The sequence below is a fragment of the Girardinichthys multiradiatus genome, chromosome 14 (assembly GCF_021462225.1).
Source record: "Girardinichthys multiradiatus isolate DD_20200921_A chromosome 14, DD_fGirMul_XY1, whole genome shotgun sequence".
NCBI classification, from domain to species: domain Eukaryota; kingdom Metazoa; phylum Chordata; class Actinopteri; order Cyprinodontiformes; family Goodeidae; genus Girardinichthys; species Girardinichthys multiradiatus.
The window spans coordinates 16,539,097-16,556,881 of NC_061807.1; the positions used below are offsets into that span (position 1 = coordinate 16,539,097).

Genomic DNA, 17,785 nt, shown 5'->3' on the forward strand with positions numbered 1-17,785 from the left:
TCCTAAACTAGCACAGGGTAGGTTTGGTATAGCTATTTTAATTAGCAAATGTTTACTATTTAAGCTTATTGACTGTATAAAGAATATGAGTAGCCTATTTGTGATTGTAAGGGTGTTTTATACTGAAAGGTAAGATGAGTCCTGAATATTTATAACCCTCTTGGTGATCCAGGTGACTTTTTGGTCACTGCATTTAAAAAAGGCATACATCTAAATGTCAGGAATTCCTTTGTTGGAGCAGATTTTAATTGTCACTTAAGTCTAAGTCTAAATAAATCTCTTAAGACTAAATTATGTCTCCCACCTCAGGCCAAATTACTAACTACCATATGTGAGGAGCTTGACAATGCGGATGTGTGGAGAACACAGCTTCTGGCAGAAATATATTCCACATTATTTTCCAAAGTGCATACATGTTACACAATAGATTGTGTCTTTGTCCCAAACCATACACTACCATCAGTCAAGAGCTTAACTGCTAACAGTCTTCTTTCATTGTAGTATATGGAACTTACCCCCTCAAAACAGACATTGGTATGACCAAAATGTGTAACCTATTTTACAGAGGAATTTAGACAGATTTTGTCAATTAATACACCCTCTACTGATAACCCGTCATTACCTTGGGAGGCATCAAAGGCTTATTCACGAGGTTTCGTTACTTCATATACAAAAAGTAAAAGGCATAGACAAGCTGAACAGAGAGAAATTTTTGTATCCAAATTGAAGTGCGTCGAAGAAGATTATCTATATCTATAGATAAACTTAAGGAAATCTCTGCTCTTCGTTTACCATAAAATTACTTATTGATAGTGGAGACAAATATATTAATCAGATTCATAAGATAAAGTTTAAGAGTATGAAGACAAACCTGGAAAATGTTTAGTTGACTTGACGAGGAAGTATGATTCGCAGACTATTTCTTCAGTTAGACACAAATGGAAAACTATTTTTTGACACTGCCACTTTTAATGAGATACTTAACAATTTCTTCAAAAACCTATAAATAACAAACATACATGTGCTCCAGACTTAATGGCTGCCTTATTTTCCTCTCTCAGCCTTCCTAGGCTGACTGAAGACCAGAAGTTAAATCTGGATTCTTCTATTGCAGGGAAGGAGGTATTAGACACCATTAAAGAGTTGTAGTTGGGCAAAGTAGATGGGCCAGACGGACCCTCTGCTGAGATTTACAAATAATTTTGGGAATCGATCCGCTGCTAAGTACGTATAATGACTTGAAAAATACCTTTTATCCAATTCTGTAAGGGAGGTGAATATATCCTTGATACTAAAAAAGGATAAATTGTCTGAAGATTGTGCCTCTTATAGGCCAATTTCTTTACTGTACGTAGAAACTCGCTTATTCCCCTTGTTCATTAATGATGACCAGACAGGCTTCCTTAAAGGTTGCAAATCGTACAACAACATGCGCAGATTGTTGAATACAGTTGAGTATTTTTCACCAAAAATCACTGCCAGGCATCTCTTGATGCCGAAAAGCATTCTACTGTGCGGAATGGCCAAACCTTGATTTATACCTTACGTTAATTTGGTTTAACTGAAAATTTTATAAATAAGATTAAGTTTTTGTATATCTTTGCCCGGCAGTCCTCATAAATAAGTTGTGGTCTCCTAATTTTCAAGTTTTGCAAGAAAGCGGACAACCCTGTCTACTACATATATATACAGGGCTTAACTATAGGCCACAGAGAGCACAAGATTACTTTGTATGCTGATGATGTTCTTGTTGTATTGTCCCAGCCTTAAAAATCCATTCCTTCCCATATTGAGGGTGTATTTGGAGATTAAAATTGCCCCTGCTTTCGATCAGATGTACAAAACTAGTTTCACTCTTTTTAATGTTATATCACATTTTGAGAGATGGAGGACCTATCTTGGCTATTTTGGCTCGGTCATCTTGCTCTCCTGAAAATGAACAGTTACCCAGGCTACTATATTCAATACAAATGATTCAGATAATTTTTCTGCATAAGAATATTAAAACGTTAAATGGCTGGTTTAGTTTGTTTGTATGGGCAGGGAGAAAACCTCGACCAAAAATATATTTGTTATGTCTTCCATCCTCAAAAGGGGGCTTTGACCTCTCTGACATAAAAAGGTATCATCTAAGTGCCAATATGCGTGTAGCTGCTGGATGGGTGCAACAAACTTGTGTCTCTTTGGCTCAATTTACAGAGCTCCATGTACAACTTCCCTAAAAAAAAAAAAACTTGCTTTTCTTGAAGAACTTAAAACCCTAAAGATGTCTTATATTCCTACTGTAATCCGCTGACATTATCTACTGTAAGAGCTTGGAAAACATTGTAAAAGCTTGAACGCATGTCACGGACCTTAAAACTGTATGGACCAAAAAGGAACACCAAAACAGGGATTGGAAGATCAAAAGTATTTATTCCTTTCCCCTCTGTCCCAGTTAAAGAAGTTTGGATCACATTCAGCTTCGTCTCTCCACTCAGTCACACTCAGAAATGCAGAGAGGACTGTGAATGCCCAAACAGACAACAACAGACTGAAATGTCTCCAAACAGACTCTTATTACCCAGATGACTCTCCTTGCAGACCCAACTTCCAAAACTGCAGAAACAGGAGCGACCAGAGAGGGCGCTGCTGGAGCGTCTGGAGAATGCCTGAGAGGAGATCCCAGAAGTGGAAGAGGTCTCCTGGGTAATGGAGTTGAGTATGAGCAGCGGCTCGAAATCTGCGAGGTTGGTAGTGATTCCTACACTCCAATAGAGATGATTGCATTGAGAGGGGCTGGGACGGTGATGTAGTGGGAAAGAGAACCCACCATCAATCCAGTGACATGAGACCCCCTAGGGGTCAAGACGTGATCCGATAGAGGTGTCGTTTGCCAGAAGGGGTCATATACTAAGAAAGCAGAATAGGCAGGCTTACTTGAGGCGAGATGAGGAGAGTTGAGAGGGCAGGCAAAGTTGGGAATCCGAAATGGTGACAGGGCAAACTGGGTCCGACAAGGATTAGACGAGACTCGTAGTCATGGGACATTAACTGGATCATACACTTGGCTTGGTCGTGGATTACTGCTGGAACGCTGTGGCAAAAACAAACAGACAATCTGGTGCTTTAGGTGAGACCAGAGGAGGGACCGAGGAGTGATCGAGCTTAGCAGAAAGGCATGCGAGATCAAACTATGACAAGGCAGGTCTCTGTTAACATCTCTTTTCACTCCATTGTGTGATAATCCCCCCTTTCTGCTTGGGACTATGAAACCTGGTTTTTGGTTTGGGTGGAGAAAGGTATTTCTAGCCCTTCTGACTTAATGAATGGGCCAAACCAGAGGCATTTTGATCAGTTAGTTAACAAATATGATATTTATGTATTTGATTTCTTTTGATATTTACAAGTGAGGGACTGCATTCAAGGATGCACGACAATACTTAATAACCATACTGTGTCTGACTGTGAAAAAAAACAGCCATTTAATCCAAAACTTAGAAGCTCTATAAAAACTTGCTATGGCTTACTAAAAGAAAATGGGGTCACAAACACAGTTTACCTGAAGGCATGGGAAAAAAAATTTGATGTGGAGAGATGAAGCTTTGGAGAATTCAAAGTCTTTAAGTGTCTCCAAAAAAGTAAAAGCGATCGAACCTAAAATTTGACATGCAGCTCAGATATCTCCCTCTCAACACCACTGACTTAGTTTAGACCTCTCCACTCTGCCCTAAGTCTAACATAGAGGTATGCTACCTCAGCCATTGGGTTGAATAATCCAGAGAAGCATCTTATAGAAGATGAGAAAAATTCAATTCAGGAAATAAATATAATCTTAAATGTCCATCCATCCATTCATTGTCTATAACCTCTTATCCTGGCAGGTTTGCTTGGGGGTTGGTTCCTATGTCCAGCAGTCATTGGGCGAAAGGCAGGGGTACACCCTGGACAGGTCACCAGTCCATCACAGGGTAACACAGAGACACAGGACAAATAACGATGCACGCACTCATACCTAAGGGCAATTTAGAGAAAGCAGTTAACAGTCATGTTTTTGGACTGTTCGAGAAAGCCCGAGTACCCAGAGAGTATGCACACAGACCATAAAAACTCCATACAGAAAGATACCAGGCCGGGAATCAGACCTAAGACCTTCTTGCTGCAACCCAACAGTGCCAACAACTGTCCCGCTATTAAAATTACATCTAGGGCCTAAGCTGTTGGGCTCTGAATACAAAATTTACAGATTTAACACTTTCTAACATAACTTTTTGTCTGATGGCAGAGGAACCCCCCGTCAATGGTGTGCAGTGAGTTTTGGTTGAGAAACATAGTTCACGCAATTCACAAAAAAAGAAGATTCTCTTCCTTACCAATAATGGAGTTTTCGCAAAAAGATTTGGACATCTCTGCCTCTGGCTTAGTGCAGCCATGAGTTACAGAGAAGTCACAAAGTTAGAGTATACCTGTCTAAGCTGTCGATGCAATACATTTTAAATTTTTTGACAGAATCAGAGTTAAACTGACATTTTATCATGTTTAAATGTTTAGTTTAGAATGTGATAATTTTACACTGTATGTATTATTTTTTGGGCTGCATGGTGGCGCAGTTGGTAGCACTCTTGCCTTGCAGCAAGAAGGTCCTGTGTTTGATTCCCAGCATGGAGTTTTCACTGGGTACTCCAGCTTCCTCCCACTGTCCAAAGACATACCTGTTAGGTTAATTGGTCTCTCTAAATTGCCCTTAGGTTGTTTGTGTATTGCCCTGCGATGGACTGGCGACCTATCCAGGGTGTACCCTGCCTCTCGCCCGTAGACTGCTGGAGATAGGCACCAGCTTCCCCGCGACCCACTATGGAATAAGCGGTAGAAAATGACTGACTGTATTCTTTTATTTAAACTTCCCTCATGGCCACAGTTTCATCTCTTAATCAAATTGAAGGGATTTCTATCTACTTTCATCCAGTCTCTCTCCCATGAATATAGAATTTAGGAGTTTCTGTCTAAACATCCAAGAGTGTGTTGTGGCTACACTCAAACTCTAACTTACTCTCTCTATAGTTTACCCAAGTGTTTCACAGTATATGTGTATTTTAGGCCTAACCTCTAGTTTGCCTATGAATAGAGTAGTTCTGTGGACTATCCTAGGAAAGGGTGGGAATAACCATACCAACCAGTGACACAGGAGAAAAAAAAACATTTTATGAAGTGTTATTCTTATTAGTGTTCTAAAGATATTCCAATATGTTATATATTAATATTTTTACTTAAAATGATTTTAAAAGAACAGTTGTGTATTACCGAGCAAAGTTTATTGAAATAAAAGTGTTTGAGGGGCAAGTCCAAGCCAAGCCTGAACTACTTAAGGGCAAATCCAAGTCCAGTCTCAAGTCATTAAAGGGCAAAAATAAATCAAATCTCTAGTATCTGAGACTGACAAGTCTAAGTAAAATATCAAATATCAAGTACTTGAGGGGCAAGTCCATCTGCTCTGAAATACGTCAGGAATAATTCCCTGTCAAGTCCAAAGTACTTCGGAGGCAGGTCAAACTCAAGTCTTCAGTCCTTAAGGGGCAAATTCTAATAAAGTCTCATATCTTTGAGGGGCAAGATCAGGCTAAGTCTGAAGTACTTGAAGAGTAAATCTAAGTCCACTCTCAAGTCCCTACAGGGCAAGTTCGAATCAAGTCCCAAGTATCTTAGACTGACATTTCTAAGTCAGTTTTCAATTCTCAATACTTGAGAGGCAAGTCCATCTGCTCTGAAACACTTTCAATTCAATTCAGTTTATTTATATAGCGCCAATTCACAACACATGCCGTCTCAAGGCACTTCACAAAAGTCAGGTACATACATTCCAATTAATCTTAATCATTGAACAGTGCAGACAGATTCAGTTATTTATTAAAATTGGATAAAAAGTTTTTCTGTCTAAGGGAACCCAGCAGATTGCATCCAGTCAGTGACTTGTAGCATTCACTGCTCCAGGATGAGCATGTAGAGACAGTGGACAGTCACTGGCGTTGACTTTGCAACAATCCCTCATACTGAGCATGCATGTAGCGACAGTGGAGAGGAAAAACTCCCTTTAAACAGGAAGAAACCTCCAGAAGAACCAGGCTCAGTGTGAGCGGCCATCTGCCACGACCGACTGGGGATTTGAGAGAACAGAGCAGAGACACAAAAAGAACAAAGAAGCACTGATCCAGGTGTCCTTTCTATGGGAAGGAAAAGTAAACGTTAATGGATGTAGAGAGCACATAGAGTTAGTCAGAGTAAAAGCTCAGTCAATTGCCATGTCTAGGAGAGAGAAAAGGTTAAACACTCAAAGACAGGGCCATGTGGATCATCGGTAGAGGGTGAGTATTAAGTTGTTGCCAGCATAAGCTTGGACAATGCCCCTCTCCAGAAAGGTGTCACAGGTAGACACAGTCAGGCCAGGTGTAGCTTCTAGGAAGAGAAAAGAGAGAACAAGGTTAAAAGCTGAAATAACAGCAAATAATGCAATATTGGAGAATAGTGTGAGAATGTAGTGAAGAGGGTGAAAGTGGTCATCATGTCCTCCAGCAGCCTAAGCCTATAGCAGCATAACTACAGAGATAGCTCAGGATAACCTAGGCCACTCTAACTATAAGCTTTATTAAAAAGGAAAGTTTTAAGCCTAGCCTTAAAAGTAGACAGTTTGTCCATCTAGAGCCCACTGATTGCCATTGTTATACTAAAAACCACAAGGATTGGGATACCTCTCTCTGTCAGACTGATTATAACCATTGGAAAAGAGAATGGGTCATACAGGTAGCAGAAATGGAGGGTGTGTTTGCAGCTCAACCATAACTGAGCCGTTTTAGGCTAAACCTGACTCCCCCTTACTCCATCCAACAGGGAGGGAAGAAGACGGAGGTACAAAATAAGGAAGATAGCTCCGGATAACCTAAGCCACTCTAACTATAAGCTTTATCAAAAAGGAAAGTTTTAAGCCTAGCCTTAAAAGTAGACAGGATGTCTGCCTCACGGACTAAAACTGGGTGCTGGTTCCACAGGAGAGGAGCCTTATAACTAAAGGATCTGCCTCCCATTCTACTTCTAGAGACTCTAGGAACCACCAGTAAACCTGCAGTCTGAGAACAAAGTGCCCTGTTAGGAACATATGGACCAATCAGATCTCTGATGTATGATGGAGCTAGATCATTAAGGACTTTATATGTGAGGAGGATCATTTTAAATTCTATTCTGGATTTAACAGGGAGCCAATGAAGGGAAGCTAAAATAGGAGAAATATGATCTCTCTTTTTAATTTTCATCAGAACTTTTGCTGCAGCATTTTGAATCAGCTGAAGTCTTTTAACTGCATTTTGTGGACATCCTGATAGTGACAAATTACAATAGTCCAGCCTTGAAGTAACAAATGCATGGACTAGTTTTTCAGTGTCACTCCTCGACAGGATATAGACAATAAAAGACATGTCCTGGTCAAAAATAACACCAAGGAGTTTTACTTTATTATCAGAGATCAATTTAATGCCATCCAGGTTAAGTGATTGACTAAGCAGTTTCTTTTTTAAAGACTCCGGTCCAAAGACGACAACTTCTGTCTTGTTTGAATTTAGAAGCAAAACATTTAAAGTCATCCAAGTTTTTATGTCTTCAAGACATGCTTGTAGTCTATCTAACTGGTTGGGTTCATCAGGATTCATGGATAAGTAAAGCCGAGTATCATCAGCGTAACAGTGAAAATTTATTCTCTGCTGTCTGATAATTTTATCTATTCGAAGCATATATATAGTAAGGAGAATTGGCCCGAGTACTGAACCCTGTGGTACTCCACAATTAACCCTGGAGTTTAAAGATGATTTATCATTTACATGAACAAACTGGAATCTGTCAGACAAATAAGATTTAAACCAGCCTAGTGCTGTTCCCCTGATCCCTACAGCATATTCCAGCCTTTCTAAGAGAATATTATGATTGACTGTATCAAATGCAGCACTGAGATCTAACAGGACCAGTACAGACACAAGTCCATTATCTGAGGCCATAAGAATATCATTAGTGACTTTCAGCAGAGCTGTTTCAGTGCTATGATGAGCTCTGAAACTTGACTGAAACTCTTCAAACAGGTCATTGCTGTATAAATGCTCACACATTTGATTAGCAACTACTTTCTCAAGACTTTTAGATAAGAATGGAAGATTGGATATAGGTCTGTAATTTTTTAAGTCATCTCAATCAAGCGAAGGTTTCTTAAGTAAAGGTTTAATTACAGCTACCTTAAAATCTTCTGGTACATATCCATTTACTAAAGATAGATTAATCATATCTAAAATGGGGCTGGTAATCAGAGGGAACACTTCCTTAAATAATTTGGTTGGGATTGGGTCTAACATACAAGTTGAAGGTTTAGATGAAGCTAATATTTCTGATAACTCAGGAAGCTCCACAGGATCAAAACAGTCCAAACACAAATCAGGTTCTACAGTTATTTCCAATGTTGTCTCACTTGCTGAGAATAAAGTAATCATCTTCAGGAGTATGTCAAAGATTTTATTTTTAATAGAATCAATTTTATTTAAGAAGAATCCCATAAAGTCATGGCTGCTAAGAGCTAAGGGAATGGATGGCTCAACAGAGCTATGACTCTGTGTAAGTTTAGCAACTGTACTAAAGAGAAACCTAGGATTATTCTTGTTCTCTTCTATTAATGATGAGAAATAAGCTGTTCTAGCTTGGCGAAGCGTCTTTTTATACAACAGTAGGCTATTTTTCCAGTTTAAGCAGGAATCCTCTAGGTGTGTAGAGCGCCATTTTCTCTCCAATTTTCTAGCATTGTGCTGTAAAGTACACAGCTCTGAATTAAACCAGGGAGCTAGTCTCCTATGAATAATTACCTTCTTTTTCAAGGGGGCTGCATTGTCTAATGCACCACGCAGTGATGAAGTAACACTATGAATAAGAGAATCAATTTGTGAAGGGGAAGAAACAAAATTATTGCCCTCCACTGTTTTTTTCTGTGATAATGAGGAAATCAAAAGTGGAACAGATTCTTTAAAGGTTGTTACTTTCCAAGTCAAGTCTCAAGTACTTGAGGCGCAGATACAAGTCAAGTCTTAAGTCCTTAAGGGGCAAGTTTGAGTAATATCTCAAGTCTTGAAGGTGCAGATTTAGGCCAAGTCTTAAATGTTTGAAGGGAAAGTCCAAGTAAAGTCTCAAGTCTTAAGTCAACATTGTGTACTACATCAAATTGGATGCATGCAATATAGTCTGCCTAAAACACTGCACACAGTATTGGAATCAAATAGTCATTCTTAGCATTCAACACATTTAACATCTTTATCTTTTCAGAACATTCAGTTTGACATGCAGAAAATAATTAATACTGCTTTATTTTGAAAATTATTAAGGCAAAATATTTACCTCTCTAAAAATACAAAAAAATATATTATGTTCAAAGAAACAATGTGGAAAGAGTTAGGCTACCTTTCAGTGTTACATTTCTGAATAAATCAAATAGGAAGTGCTTTTATTTTGAAGAACCCATGAGGTCTTTTTTATGATGCCAGATTAACAGTGAGAGAATAAGCAGTCTGAGGCAAGTAACTTTTTTGTTCTGAAATGACAATTTCATAGATATCATGTGGTCATTTTTATGAAGGTTCAGCAAACATGAAGAGATTGTTATAAACAATTAATAGCCCACAGTTCACTAGTGATCCACGTTAATACATTAAACGCACACTTAATACACACAGCTCTGTCAGGGATTGATCTTTAGCTACAGTGGTTGGTAGATGAATTACTGTAAATGCTGCCCAGCATTAGATATAATTAAAAGTAGACAAACTTGGAAGCTGCCGATGTGTACTGTGCTTCATGTTACCCTAACAAACAGTCACTGACATACACTAACTCACACAGGACACTATTAATAATACTATACTATACTTATTAGCTAACTTTCATCCGGGCGAAGTCTTTAGAAGAGAGGCCAAAATCAGGACTTGAGTGCAAGTTGAGTTTAAGTTGCTGACTCGGCTCACAATGTCAGCTGAACACTGCAGGTGGAACATTTGTAATGCATTGCAAATATATGAATTCAAATAGATTATAGTTTTACCAATGAACGTAGAAATCATAAATGTTCCAAAATATGCTTTCTGGATGCAGTTACACTCCACTTTAAAACCTTTCTGCTGCAAATAAGTTGTTAAATGCACAACTTATCAGATCCACATAAAATTTTCCCGACTTCGCTGACAATAAAACCACAATTAACTGACATGGCATCATCTCTGTTATTGTAACATCCAGTGACTGCTGGGCTGGACCAAAGACAAGATGATTAGGCACGGTGGGGAAATGCGGCGAGTGCAGAGAGACCCTGGGACAGACAGTTATAAGAGTCTACATGTCCTTGAGATGATAAGTGTGGAGGGTGTGGAGGGTGTGGAGGGGCAGAGGGGGATCAAGGCTATGGTGAGGAGGGAAAAAAGGGAGGTTAGACAGAAAGAAGAGTGAGTTGATGGATTGAAAGGAAGGAGGAGGGAGGATGTGAGCAGATAAAACAGTCCTCGCTAAGTGTGGATTGTCCACAGTGTCCGCCCAGTGATGAGGCAGTAAATTTGTCCTATTCAGTGTGTGCTCTCCAAACGCTGCTGCACATTATTGATAAATCAGTATGTGTTAATGAGAGGAGCCGATGTGGTGTGATGAATCATGACACAATGAGCTTTAAACGCACACACACAAAACGGAGAGTCTGCCTGAAGTGTGTGTTCATTGCCCTGTTGTCCGCTGCTCTTCTCCCACAATCTTGCACACACACACAAACTAATTTGCAGCAGCAGGACAGACACTTGGCCCCTGCACCGCATCAACAACAACTCCGAGTGTTATTCCACCCTGTTAACAGGCGCTTCGGCTACCACTCAAAGGACAGCCCGAGCTATTTCTGTTTGATATCCAATAGGCAGCTTAACATCCTCATTAGATTAAATCAGGCAAACACAGCCAGTGTGAAATTATCTCTCACCTACACTCTCTTTCTCAATTATCACAAAATCTCATCATTTGTTTGTGTTTGTGTCGGCTGATTTATTAGTTTTTGTAAATTTGCGTGGGTGTGTTTTGTATCGCTGCCATCCTTGATACCTGGTTAGTGTGTGAGTGTGTGTGTGTGTGTGTGTGTTTGTACAGGGCGAGATGACCTTGTTATAAGCTGAGTGGGCTGTAGTGCCGGGGCATCATTAGTATGGGTTAGGTTAGATGGTGTTTGTGTGTGTTTGTGGAGGTTAGAGGGTAACACGGGGGGAGAGATGGGGAATAGCCGTATAAGAAAGTACCAAAGGGTCAAAAAGGGACACACAAATTTGTCACCACTGCCATCCGTCACATGGAGGCAACAACTGTTTGAGGAAACACACACGCAAGCTTTCACCCAAACACACATGCATTTGCCTTTTTTATCACCTCCTCCTCTCCTACAATAGCTTCAAATGGCCTTCAGCAGCACAAAGGGAGTCTGAACAATCCAGTCACAATGTAATGATGCAGTAACAGACAGCGTTAGATGCATGATAAAATCTACACACAGTGGAAGGTGCAGGCTGAAAATGGAGGGAACAGATTTATAAACTGGAAACATATGTGCTGACACACTTAGTGTCTATAAATCATGAATTACCTGTCAATAATCCTGTATTATACAAGCCCCACCCAGGCCTGATTAACCTGTATGACAACATGAAGTAGGATCTCACTTAGCAGCACATCATGCCCTGATCAAAATAAATTCAACAACAGGTAAAAAACTACCGTAAGTAACTGACATTTATCAAGCGAAGGAGAGTTCATTTACAGCACAGTTTATACACCAGGCTAACTAAAATCAAAGTACTCTTTGATCAAAAGGTGCAGTAAACAATCGTGGTTTCAGTCATTCATTGGTTTTAGCAGCTTTTGCACATCTCAAGTTTTCAGGGAGTTTGTTACAGAACTGATGAGCATAGAAACCAAATACTGCTTCCCCTTGATTTGTTCTGGTCCCAAGAACAGTGAGCAATGATCCAGTGTCCTGGTGTTGGTCAGGAGTCTGGCAGCAGCACTGTAGAGGAGCTGCAACTACCTGATTGAATTTACTGACCTACTGAAAAGAAAAGCATGCAGAAATTTTTCTGTGTATCACTCTATAACAGCCATTTATTAGAAACTAAAACCAGTGGAACAGTTATGAATCTCTAGGAGTGGCTGGCTGACCAAAATTACTCCAGGAGCGCATCAACAACTTATCCAGGAGGTCACAAAGGAACCAAACACACCTAAAGGACTGCAGACCTCACTAGCATGGTTTAATCCCTTACTGATTTCATACAAAAACATTTTTGTTGTGTCTGTAAAGCACAGGCTGAATAAAGTAGAGATAATTTATTTAAATAATAATAGTACATTCAATTTAATGTGCAAATTAGCAAAATTAGACATATTTGGGCATAATTCTGACCATTGGAGGCAAATGGCTACCTGTACAACGTTTGGTATGTGTTGAATATGCATGAACTAGGTTTAGTGGTATACATACACCAAAGTAAAACCCCTTTTATGGACGGACAGAACAACAAAAGGCAAGAAGAGAGCACAGGGAGTAGCTGCAGCTGAGGGAGGGAGAGTGGGAGAAGTGCCACAGGAGTAGCTGCCTGATTTGGGAAAGTGGAGCTACAAAGTCAACAAGCGTTCGTCCAAATTAAGATGTTTTAGAATTGATTGGTGACATTTAGTTTATATTTTCACAGCTAGGTATTAGTTGATTTGTTAATTTATTGTTGTGGTATGGGAACACAGATCTTCAGGCTGAAGGGTGTTTGTCTACACGGTTTAGACAAATGAAAGTTCCTCTCAAAAAATAAAGCAGTCAGTAACAGGGAAACTGAATAAGGCAAGAACTGCATTAACAGAGAATGGTGAGAAATGAGAGATAATCACCTGGTTAAACGTGCATTTCTTCTGTTGTATCTGCTTGGAGCTCCATGTAAAAATAGTTGTGTTTCTTTGCTAAATATAGCAATTTTGGCATTTTGTCAGCTGAAGAAATTGGTCAAGGTTTTAATAGTAATAAACAATAATAAAGAATTTATAAGGTTAGGATTACTCTCTAAAATACCCACTTCTAAAGGGGATCTAGAACAAAAATCTTATTTTATTTGTTAAACTGTAATTTTTCAGTATGTTATACATTCTAATATTTTTGAAAGGGATTGTGATTATATTATGTCTGTTTTTAAACAGTGAAAGACTGATAGAAGAGCAGAGAGGAAAAAGAAGGAGAGGAAAGAAAACAAACATTACTACTGCTATTATTTTATTCATGTTATTATTCTGACAGAGTAAATGCTAAAAGTGTGGATAGACATTTCCCTGCTGTCACACTTGATTTTTATTGTTTAATTATGAAAAAGTATTTTTAAATAAATGAAACCGTAACTGTACCAATGTTTTCATTATATCTTGATAACATTCAATTCCTTTAATCTCCAAGCTGGAAATGTCCCCGGATGTGATTTCAGTAGTCTGGTCACCTCAAGCTAGCAGCTACTTAGAGTCAAGCTAAAAGATAATCAGAGTTCACTGAGTAGAGCTAAAAGAAACCCAGTGCAAAGCTAATGGCTTCTCAGAGTCCAGGTTACAGTTTTCTTGAGTCAAGGTAACTGCTTCTTTTAGCCTGGCAAACAGCTACTCAGGCTCAAGCTAATGTTAAGACGGAGTAAACCTAGTGGATAGTCAAAGTCATGTCCCACTGGGATAAAATTTGTTTGTGGAATATTATATCCGTTCACACCTGAGTTGAAAAGGTTGGTTCCCCTTACCAAAGCCTGGCTAAGTGGAGACTGGATAGATAGAGGGATGGATGCTCTGCAAGTAGATTTGGTGTTAAAACTATTTATATTATATAACAAGTTTTGCTCAGTTGCAGATCAAGACGTTAATTAATTTAGTTAGCCAGCAACAGTTTTCCACATGTTTTCAATTTTTGCCCCCTAGAGTAAACATGTTTATGTTGTCAAAAATAGTTTAATAAAATCAACCCTAAATTCATTATTACACAGAAACTTGGAAACTTTCAGTATTCAGTAAAATTGCGAAAGCATGCATTGAATTATCACATTAGTGTGTCTGGAAATCTCGGGTACCCCTTCCTCTGGGAAAACAATCCCATGCAGAACAATTCATACAGTGATTTGTTGTAAAATATTTTACCTTCCTGATGAAGGCCACATATGATAAATTCTGCTGATTCATAGCAGTGTGGGTCCACCATATAGGACTGCTGCTACAAATATTTGAAGGATAAAAAAATGGCAAATATAACACTCTAAACTGTTCAGACTGATATATCCAGTATGTAGCAAATGGTTTTCTCATTTCAGCCAGAGTGTTGTTAAATGAAAATTTGATCGAGTACAGTATTCAAAAAACAAAAAAAGAATATCACTAAAAGTTTCTTGATGAAGAATAATCTATCTGTTGAGACAATGGAAGCCAGTTAGAAACAACGTGATGGCAAACTGTAAGCAGGCCACTCTGAAGTTCTGCCAGAAGAAAGAAAAAGAGGAGGAGGAGGAGGAGGGCATGGTTTAGTAATATTTTAGTTGATTATTCTTGGCCAAGGGTCAACCGTGGCCGCAGGATGAAGCTCAGCGAGAGAGGAAGAAACTCACAGATGAACAGAATTAACACTCATATACACACTTATTCATGGCCGGGGGTCAGGAGTGACCTACATATAGAGGTGTGAAAAAGTATTTCCCTATTATTACAGTTTGTTTTGCTTTTTAGTCATGCTTAAAAGGTTTCAGATGATCATACAAAATTTAATACCAGACAAAGATGACCTGAGCACATACAAAATGCAGTTTTTATATTATGCTTTCATTTCATTGATTAAGCAACTAAAGCTATCCGATCAAACCTAGTACTATGTGAAAAAGTAATTACAACCTAAACTAACAAGTGTAATACCTGGTTATGAGTCTTTTCTACTGGAAATTTGGATCACTTTTCTTTGTGGAATTAAGGATTTAAATCCATTAGAGGATTTGAAGCATGGATGGCCTGATAAGGTCATGCCACTGCATCTGAATCAGATTTATTTCCAGAGTTTAACAACCCAACTCCAAAATGTTCATTTTACCATTCAGAGGTGGACTTGCTGTAGGGCTTTAGATAATTGTTCTGCTGCGTAACTCAAGTAAGACTGAGGACCTTCTCCTTCAGGACTTCCTGGTAGAGAGCAGGATTCATGGTTCCATCAATTACAGTGAATTGCCCAAGTCCTGGAACAGAAATGCAGCTACAATCCATGACACTTGCACCATCATCTTTGACTGTCAGTGTGATTTTGTTTTTCTAAAATACTGTTAGTTTTACACCAGATATACGTAATTGGACCCACACCTTCAAAAAAGGTACACTTTCCCTCGTCAGTCGACAGAATCTTGTATACGTCTTGAGGATCGTCAAGATGGGTTTTTTTTGACAAAGAGCCTTTGTGTTCTTTTTGGTCAGTTGTCGTTTTGGCCTTCAAAATCTCCCAGTGACGCCATTTTTTGAACAGTCTTTTTCTTAATGTGAAAACTGAAGCCAGGCCTGCAGTGGTTTGGACGTGATTTGTAGTTCTTCAGAACCTCCTGGATGAGATGTAGATGCACTCTAGGAGTAGTTTTGGGAGGCTGGTGACTCCTGGGATGGTTCATCACTATTCCATGTTTTTTTCATTTGTGAATAATAGCTTTCCCTGTGGTTCACTGGAGGCCCATAGCTTTAGGAGTCCCTATGTGACCGTTTTCAGACAGATAAATGCCAGTGGCTTAGTTTTTAATTGAATTTGTTCTTGAATTTCTTAAGACTGGCTCATGATTTGTTGCTTTCTGAGATCTTTATCCTAATGTTGCCAGTTTGAGTGACTTTCTGATTTTACTGGTCATGCATGATGTGTGGATAGGGAAATTTAAATCAGCTCTCCAAAAATGCGATCAATCACAGTTAATTTATTATTTAAAAAGTGGAAAGATATATTTTCACATTGGATAAGGTTTTTGGTTAATGAAGGAAATCATCATTTTAAAACTGCATTTTTAATTTACTCTGGGCTGCTTTTGGCTGATTTTAAAATTTATTTCATGATTTGAAAGATTTAAGATTGACATAGAGGCAAAAATAAAATAAATCTGTAAAAGGGCTAAGATTTTTCGCAGCACTGTATGCTAAATACTCGGAAACCTCAAGGTAAGGATGAAGATAAATGCTCTCACATTCTGTAATTTACACACAGGGTTGCAGACTCAGTTGTCCATGCATTTTTAAAGATAAATAGGCCTATTATAAATCCAGCCACATGCAGTCCAGTTTCAACAGAATCCATAAGAAGCAGTGATGCTATTAGAGTGTAAATTAGTCCAAACAATAGGTATTATGCACGTGTGGCCTTTTCTCAAAGAGCCCTCACTGCCGTGGCCTGTCCAACAAATTTTACTACCATAATTACAATAAGAGAGCGACTGCCTCTATGGCAGCTGCTGCTTCCGTGTTAGAGGTTCCCTGCGTAATTATCATGATGAACTTGGCACACTCTGGTAATAAATATCGCAACACACTCACACACAACTGCAGTTGTACAAGGTGGAAGGGGACACACACACAGATTGTGAAAATGCAGTCAGGTAGAAGAAGGAGCAGCAGTCACCTCACACTCACGAGTTGATGAGAGCTCATGGCTCATGTTAAAACGTGAAATAGGCAACAACATGAAAATCTGTTTCCATGCTTTCAGACAGGGTCTGGGCCTCCTTTGATTCTAAGTAAGGCATCATAACTAAAGGTTTCTTTTATGATGAGAGCAGAAAATACACAAATTGTAAGCCAAATGAACTTAATTCACAGAAACAAAGTCACAAGAAACTAAGTTAGACCCAAAGGATAACACCACTAAAATATTGTCTCAAGAACCGTCTCAAGAAAACAGTTCCTGTGTTTCCGTCATGTCTGTAAGTTCAACATTCCTTTCATTAATAAATATCTATCCACCATGCTTCTGGAATTAACAGCATACCACACAAGCAGCCTCTGAGTCCGATGCCTCGCACTTCCTCCACCAGGGTCAGAAAAGTCCCGCACCGGCACATCCCCAACCTGCTCCCCGGCTCCAGCGTGGGCTATTTGGGACCCATTCTGCTCATTTGGCTTTGCAGTCAGTGACTGAGATAGATTTTTCTTTTGCTGTCCCAGAGCCTGCTTCAATGCCACCGCAAGGTCCCTGAGCCTGCTTCTCGCTGCCTGCGAGCCCCAGAGCCTGCAGCAAACTGTCTCTATGCTCCAAGCTGCCTCAGACCAGCAGTGCAAACTACTCACCTCAAGCTGTTGCTGCCACCTCGTGTGTCTCTTTCTGAGGTCTCTGACATGGGTGTCCAGATGGCCCCGCCTTGTGTTCGTGCTCCAGAGCTCCTCTGTGGGTCCCAGTCTTCTGTGCTCCTTTGTGGAACCCACTTTTCTGAGCTCCTCCATGGGTCTTAGAGCCCCTCCATGGGTCCCAGTTCCCAGAGCTTCGCCGTGTGTTCCAGTCTCCAGAGCCTCTTGGCTGACCTCCTGGCAAGGTCCTCCGTGGGTTCTCCATGCACTTATTTTGCCTGCCTTTAAGGTTCCTGCATTGGCGCTGCCAGCTTCCAGGTCATCCTCCTGAACTTTGGGTTTTGCTTGGTTTCCTTGCCCTTCATATGAGTCCCCATCCGCCCACCCTAGTTCGGCTTTTTTTTTTTTGTCTTAT

The 17,785-nt window shown here is 39.6% G+C and overlaps 1 protein-coding gene across 1 annotated transcript in view; it reads right to left on the bottom strand.

Moving 5' to 3' along the window:
- fgf11a (fibroblast growth factor 11a) overlaps positions 1-17,385 on the bottom strand; it is a 126,450-nt gene extending 109,065 nt beyond the window's left edge. Inside the window, exon 1 of the mRNA XM_047387003.1 lies at positions 17,075-17,385. Coding sequence (XP_047242959.1) covers positions 17,075-17,147 — 73 coding nt within the window. The 5' untranslated portion in view covers positions 17,148-17,385. The remainder of the gene's footprint in view (positions 1-17,074) is intronic.
- Positions 17,386-17,785: the final 400 nt, after the last annotated feature.